This window comes from Brassica oleracea, chromosome C1, assembly GCF_000695525.1.
Source record: "Brassica oleracea var. oleracea cultivar TO1000 chromosome C1, BOL, whole genome shotgun sequence".
NCBI classification, from domain to species: Eukaryota; Viridiplantae; Streptophyta; class Magnoliopsida; order Brassicales; family Brassicaceae; genus Brassica; species Brassica oleracea.
Genome location: NC_027748.1, coordinates 29,758,556 through 29,765,477, shown reverse-complemented (window position 1 = coordinate 29,765,477; position 6,922 = coordinate 29,758,556). Strand labels below are relative to the sequence as shown.

General features: G+C 36.7%; 2 protein-coding genes across 4 annotated transcripts; both read left to right on the top strand.

The window, feature by feature from the left end:
* Nucleotides 1-994: 994 nt before the first annotated feature.
* On the top strand, nucleotides 995-3,923 carry LOC106311571 (myb family transcription factor APL-like). Of its 2 annotated transcripts, none has more exons than XM_013748821.1 (6): nucleotides 995-1,348; nucleotides 1,858-1,934; nucleotides 2,143-2,197; nucleotides 2,542-2,620; nucleotides 2,709-2,778; nucleotides 3,331-3,923. In XM_013748821.1, exons 1-6 carry the CDS (start codon nucleotides 1,165-1,167, stop codon nucleotides 3,751-3,753), a joined length of 888 nt encoding a protein of 295 aa, XP_013604275.1. In that variant the 5' UTR covers nucleotides 995-1,164; the 3' UTR covers nucleotides 3,754-3,923. The 2 variants fall into 2 exon arrangements, with proteins under 2 accessions (XP_013604275.1, XP_013604348.1); XM_013748894.1 differs by having other exon boundaries at nucleotides 997-1,348; nucleotides 3,340-3,923.
* A 60-nt stretch (nucleotides 3,924-3,983) lies between these two features.
* Nucleotides 3,984-5,360, top strand: LOC106311713 (probable calcium-binding protein CML22). 2 transcript variants are annotated; one of them, XM_013749013.1, is made up of 5 exons: nucleotides 3,984-4,173; nucleotides 4,265-4,465; nucleotides 4,557-4,762; nucleotides 4,846-5,029; nucleotides 5,134-5,360. In XM_013749013.1, the coding sequence occupies exons 1-5, from the start codon at nucleotides 4,170-4,172 to the stop codon at nucleotides 5,238-5,240; spliced, it is 702 nt and encodes a 233-aa protein (XP_013604467.1). In that variant the 5' UTR covers nucleotides 3,984-4,169; the 3' UTR covers nucleotides 5,241-5,360. The 2 variants fall into 2 exon arrangements, with proteins under 2 accessions (XP_013604467.1, XP_013604539.1); XM_013749085.1 differs by having other exon boundaries at nucleotides 5,137-5,316.
* Nucleotides 5,361-6,922: the final 1,562 nt, after the last annotated feature.

Here is a 6,922-nt window from a genome sequence, read left to right as displayed (position 1 = left end):
GCATTTTATAAGAGTTACATTTGTTGAACTTGTGAGCCTTAAGATTTACTTGGTTGATTTTGGCTAATTTAGTAGTATAGATTTGTAAATTTTTTAATAATTTTTAATCTTGTATTAAATAACAAATTTTATTTTAAACTATAAAAAAATAATTTAACGTAAAATATATAGTTTTATTTTTTTATATATGGTTTGTTAAAGTGTTTGTATTAAATTTGATTTTGTAAATATTTGGAACTATACAGATGTTTAGAAAAGAGTGTAATAAAGTATATAAACTATATTGTATGTTTAGAAAAGAGTATAATAAAGTATAAAAACTATATTGTGTATATCATTGTAGTGTGATATGGTCTAATAAATAAAATTTTATTTGTTATATAACTTTGTCATGTTCAAAAAGATGTGGTGTAATAAATTATTGTTAGAGAAATTTTAGGTTAGATATTGTTAGTCAAATATTATGGTAAGACCAAATATATTGCTAGTAAATGAAATGGTCTAACAACCTTTCATAAGTAGATTTTTTCAGAATGATTCTCTTTTAATAGAATAGATATTTTACTGTGTTGAGTGCGGATTTTGAAAATACGCTGGTAAAGTGGTGTTGGACAACGGACTGTGGTTTTGTAGTAAATATATGCCTTTCAAAATCCGCAAACAGCTTTTTATTTTTTTCTTAACAAAAACGCAGTTTGTAAGAAAATTGACTGATTGGTGGCAGATTGCGGTTTTCAGAAAATCCGCACTCGAAATCCGCACTCAGATGTCTCCATTCGTTACCGAAGGCTTGAGTATGCGACTGATCTAATGCATTTCTGAATCCAGCCTCTCCGGTTTTCACCAAAACCCATTGTGGGTATATAAAATGATGATTACTAATTAATTAAATGAAATAAAGGGTGTAAGCAATATAAAAATGATGATTAAATTAATATATGAACGAAAGTAGCTCTGGGGACAAACTCATTATAAAATAGAATAACAACATGTTCCCTCTATGTTCACGCATCTCGGAGAGAGAGAGTGTACGTCCAAATTTATCCACCCGTCACTTCGCTGTCATAAAACCCGGAGCCTGACCCGGATCCGATTTCTCACAATCTCCATACCACCCAAATCTCTTCTCTCTCAACTTTCTTTCTTTAGGGGGAACTGGGAAAAATGTACTCGGCGATTCGCTCGCTTCCTCTCGACGGCGGTGACCACCATGGACCCCTTGACGGTACTAATCTTCCGGGAGACGCCTGTTTGGTCTTAACCACTGACCCCAAACCCCGTCTCCGGTGGACCGCGGAGCTCCATGAGAGGTTCGTTGACGCCGTCACGCAGCTCGGAGGTCCCGACAGTGAGTTCTTATCTACTGTTTATGTTCCGTCTTCCCCCTCTAGTTTTGTTATTTTTAATTGTTTTGGATATTGTCTTAATGAAATGTGAGCTGAGTGAAAGGTTGTTTTTTTTTTACTGTGCTCTCTTTGCTCATTATTGTTTTTTAAGACTTGAATCTGTGTCTTGCAAGATCTTTACAAATAGGAAGATATGCTGCAGTCTGTAAATTTGTTTCCTTTTTAGAATTATAGTAATTTAAGCAGTGTCAGTATCAACTTTGAAATTTTGTTTTATAAAAAAAACTAGATCTTTACAAATAGGAAGATATGCTGCAGTCTGTAAATTTGTTTCCTTTTTAGAATTATAGTAATTTAAGCAGTGTCAGTATCAACTTTGAAATTTTGTTTTATAAAAAAAACTTTGAAATTTTGGTTTTTGTTTTTGTTTTTGTTTTTGTTTTTTTTTTTTTTTTTCTTGACACTTGTTAATGGAGACGTTTCTGACTCTATGCCTGTTCATCTTTTATAGAAGCGACGCCCAAAACAATCATGAGAACAATGGGAGTGAAAGGCCTCACCCTCTACCACCTCAAATCACATCTCCAGGTTTCTCTATTCTTCGTTTCCCTTTGATTCTGTGGTTTCAAATAAACTGCTCACAGAGATATTTCGTTAATGATATACATCAACAACACCTTAGATTTGCTAGAATTTTTAAGACTTGTAGACTGAAGTTCAGCTTTCACAGTATAGCTTCCCATGTTTGATGGTGTTATGCTTCTCGCCTTTGTATGTGTTCTGTTTTGCCCGATAGAAATTCCGGCTAGGGAGGCAAGCTTGCAAAGATTCAACTGACAACTCCAAGGATGGTAATGTAATCTTTTCAGTTGACCTTTTTGTTTTTCTTCTTGGTCTATATATCTCTTTTTGTCTTCGCTCTTTGTTTCACATTTGGATCCTCGTTTGTTAGACCTATATAATGTGTAAGGCACAAGGGATACTGTTGTTTTCTCACTGGTGGTGTCAGAAAGTATATAAGTAAACTACTCTGGTCTCAAAACTGATTGTGAAATCAAAAAAAAAAAAAAAAAAACTTGATTTTGAAAAGAGAAAACAAAGAGTAACATCTAGCTAGGAAACTTGTTTTGCTGAAATCTCAGTTGTATGTCCACATCTCGTGAATTCCACTGATTCTGTGAACTCGATGCTCCAGCTTCTTGTGCTGGGGAGAGTCAGGACACAGGTTCATCTTCATCGTCATCACTGAGAATGGCAGCGCAGGAGCAGAACGAGTACGGTTACACTTGATATATATCCCTACTGTTTTCTGCTGGCTACTCTTACAATTTTATGAACCTCTTTATTTGCTTGCGAGCCCAGGGGTTACCAAGTCACGGAAGCTCTGCGCGCTCAGATGGAAGTCCAAAGAAGGCTGCACGAGCAATTGGAGGTTAGTTTCCTTCACTTCTCTTGTTGTACTTTTTGAACCACAAAAATGTTCTACTCTGAGTGCTGCAATCACATTAACCAGAGTACAATCCAAAATTAGGATGTGGTTATTACCAATTTTCTTTTCTTTCTTGGCTTTAGAAATGAACAGTGAGTGATCCCTGTTTCCATCTGCTCTACCTAATAAGTAGGGCTGGGCAATTGGAGTTCAGTTCGGGTTCATTTGGGTTTGGCGTTTTCGGGTTAATGAATTTCAGCACCATTCGAATATTATAAAAATTTGGGTTGGGCTTGTTCAGGTTCGGTTCGGGTTTAGATATTTGTCCAAGATCCGGTTGAACCCGAAATAGTTTCGGTTTCAGATATTATTTTTATGTGGTTGGGTTCGGATCTGTTCGGATTATTTTTATCGGGTTTGGTTCAGATTTTTCGGATTCGGTTTATTTGCCCAGCCCAATAAGACTGAACAAATATGACCTTGAGACCCAAACATAACTTTTGTTGGCGTTTTTGCAATGTTGTTAAAGTTCAAACCTTTTGATTGATATTTTAGCATGGGCAGGTACAGCGGAGACTCCAGCTGAGGATAGAGGCACAAGGAAAGTACCTACAATCGATTCTTGAGAAAGCTTGCAAGGCCTTTGACGACCAAGCTGCTGCTTTTGTTGGGCTCGAGGCAGCTAGGGAAGAGCTCTCAGAGCTAGCCATCAAAGTGTCCAACAGCTCTCAAGGAACAGCAGTCCCGTTCTTCGATACAACAAAGATGATGATGATGCCATCTGTGTCCGAGCTTGCAGTAGCAGTAGACACCAAAAACAACATCACAACCAACTGTTCAGTTGAAAGCTCTCTGACTTCCAACACCAATGGGAGCTCGCTTTCTGCTGCATCGATGAAGAAGCGGCTTCGCGGAGACGATGTAGGCCTAGGCTATGAAGCAGGGTGGATTATGCCTAGTAGTAGTACCATTGGATAAAGAAAGTTTAGGGACCGAAGATATCAACTTGGGGACGAAGGTAGAGATAAGATTTAACCCTTCTTTACTTGATTTGAGAGGTGTGGGTGGGATTGTATTATTGGATACAAAACTTTTCTTCAACATTTCAGCTTAGCCTACTTATGTATATATTTGATGTTGAAGCTTTAGTGTTGAAGCCTTGTCATCAAAATTTCAATTGAAAGGGGTTGGAGGCAAAAACTATAAAGAAACAAATAAGATAATGATAATCATTAAAAAAACACATTGAAATGATCAAAGTGTCACAAAAGGTTGGTTGAGTCTTTTACTTTGCTTCTATACGTAATGCCTTTCCTCATGATTCTTTATGCTTTACTTAATCTGCTACGCCTTGTCCCTCTCGTACAACTTTTGCATCGAACATCACAATTAACATGAGTGAGTTCTTGTTTTTCTTTTCCATAATTTCTAACAACTTTTAATGTTTATTTGGTTTAACACGTACTTCTATAATACAAAAACCTCGTAGGAAGCATGCTCTGCTGCTGCGTTAGCTCGGGGAGCAACAAGAAGTATGCTGAGCTTGATGCTAAGCTCGCACGAAAAATGGTGGAGAGCCGGAGATATTATCCGGGACATCGGAGTTTAAAGTCCATTGATTCGGTGATCATGAAGTTTCCTAAGCTAAGAGAAGGATTAAGAAAGATCAGAACCGTCTTCGAATCCTATGGTAACGTTTTCTAGAGTTTACCTTTCAAGATTCCACCGGTTTGGAGTTTTTTTTTTTTTTTTGTAACATTTTGGTTCATGGGTATCCACAGATAGCGATGGAAACGGGACAATCGATATGGAAGAGCTGAAGAAATGCTTAGTGGAACTGGAGCTGATGAGTTTGTCGGAAGAAGAAGTGAAAGGTTTATACGGATGGTGTGATGTTGATGGAAGCAAAGGGATACAGTTCAATGAGTTTATAGTCCTTCTTTGTCTCATTTATCTTCTAGCTAAACCTTCCTCTCAATCTAGCTCGGTAATAATCAAGACATGTGATGATTGATAGATTTAATGTTTTAGCTATTGAGCGTAACTAAATTTTGTTGTTGTGTTTCTTAGGAGGAATCGAGTGAGATGGGTCCGAAGATGGTTGAATCTATATTTGATCCGATAGTAGAAGTGTTCTTGTTTTTGGACAAAGATGGTAAAGGGAAACTGAACAAGGCTGATGTGATAAAGAGATTAAATAATGAAGACTATCCGCTAGAGATATCTCCTAAACATGTCACCAACATGAGATTCGGTACGTAACAGTCTCTTGTCTATGCTTTTGTTCAGATGAAATGTGTTGATTACTCATTTGGATTATATCTCGCCTATGGTTTTTGTTTTGTTTGTGCGGTGCAGAAGAAATGGATTGGGGAAGAAAAGGGAAAGTGGGTTTTAGAGAGTTTCTATTTGCTTTCATGAGTTGGGTGGGTCTTGATGATGCAGATGATTATATCAGTAGCTAAGAAACAACACTTATGTCTGTGTACTAATATGTATTATGTATACCAATCTGTGATCAAGATGATTCATTAAGCTTGTTTAATTAACATATATACATAATGAATAAGATACAATTTGTTTTCAAAAGATATACATCTTAACACACAGCTGCATAACATACCTACTATGTTTAGCTGATAACGTATTTACATGATACATGCTATGTTTTTAGTTGAAAATTAAAATTTATTTAGCAAAAAATGATCTACAAATGTGGGAAATAAATAAATAATAGTTCTCTATTACTAGTTAACCAAACTAGAAATGGAGCAAAAACATAGTAATTTTCAAATTTCAAAGAACTATCTACGCGAATAGACACAGAAGCCGCTACTCTACGATTGGCGAACCCCGAACCATCGGCGAGGAGTACCTTTAGCTTGTATGATCCCGTACAATTTTGTTTTGGATGGAATTTTTTTTTAGTTTTTTCGTGTGAGGTCGTCTTACGTTACGTTCCTTGCACATATAGTAAAATGTTACTTGAAAACATAAACGAATCATGATGTAGTTTAACCTGCAATATAGCGGTGCATAGTATTGATTACCAGTCCGGAGTCCGGAGTAAAGATTGTTGCCAAGTAATCATGAGCTTATGTCTGGCCAGAATGTGTAATCATAGGGACACATGAAGAGATGATATCTCGACCCCTAACATAAAGCACATCGCTAATACCCACATTTTTTGGTTATCGATACTTCAAATATCATACTACTATGAAAACCTTTAAAAGAGGAAGGTTGTTTACACATGCTATGTAAAATTACAGGTCGTTTGATTATCATCAGAGAGGTTTAGAAAAATATACTGTCTTAGTATTCTCAAAGTGTCATTGTTCAAATCGAAAATGGATTCCATTAAAAGAGGGCAAAACACCTCATGTTAGAATGAGAGAATTATTGAGAGTTTATTTATGGAGAATGAAGAACATGAAGAACATAGAGAGAGAGAAAGTAGATCTCAAGATGTAAGAGAAAGAAGGAGAGAATAGTTTCCTTAATTTAATTGTGGATCTGGGTACAAGTATTTAAAAACAAGTGACCTCAGTACACAATATAATAAAATATATTTTTCTCTCTTCTTCTTCTCTTCAATAAAATCGAGCTTATAAAACCCTTATAAAGCCTTATAAAACCTTATAAAGTCTGGCAGCTTAATTCTCAAGTCTGGCAGCTTAATTCTCAAGTCTGGCTGCTTAATTCTCAAGTCTAGCTGCTTAATTCTGCTTCATGTCAACACTCCCCCTCAAGCTTGACCATGTGGAACAAGTCAATCTTGGAAGCCATGAAGTATTCCCTCATTAAAACCTCAACTAGGTAAAACCCTATGGGAGAAAACCCAAGTCAAGAAAAAAGAGTAGAACATTTCATGAAGGAGAGATCATTGACATGATAGGTCTATGAGTCCCAATTTTGGATGAATGGACTCACATACCTTAGTGCTTGCTGCCTTGGTGAAGATATCAGCTAGCTGATCTTCACTCCTTGTGTAGCACGGCAATATGATCTTCTGCTCCACGGCTTGTATCACTTTGTGGCAATCTACCTCTATATGTTTGGTCCTTTCATGGAAGACTGAGTTGCTAGCAATGTGTATAGCAGCCTGGTTATCACAATGCATCGTGATTGGCGTTGTAACTTCAAT

Excerpts from the sequence above, each read along its gene's own strand:
- LOC106311713 (XM_013749013.1), top strand. Across the intron at positions 4,466-4,556 it reads AACCGTCTTCGAATCCTATG|ATAGCGATGGAAACGGGACA; the intron begins GTAACGTTTTCT and ends GGGTATCCACAG. Across the intron at positions 4,763-4,845 it reads CTTCCTCTCAATCTAGCTCG|GAGGAATCGAGTGAGATGGG; the intron begins GTAATAATCAAG and ends TGTGTTTCTTAG.
- LOC106311571 (XM_013748821.1), top strand. The coding sequence starts at position 1,165 with ATGTACTCGGCGATTCGCTCGCTTCCTCTCGACGGCGGTGACCACCAT. Across the intron at positions 2,621-2,708 it reads GCAGCGCAGGAGCAGAACGA|GGGTTACCAAGTCACGGAAG; the intron begins GTACGGTTACAC and ends TTGCGAGCCCAG. Across the intron at positions 2,779-3,330 it reads GGCTGCACGAGCAATTGGAG|CATGGGCAGGTACAGCGGAG; the intron begins GTTAGTTTCCTT and ends TTGATATTTTAG.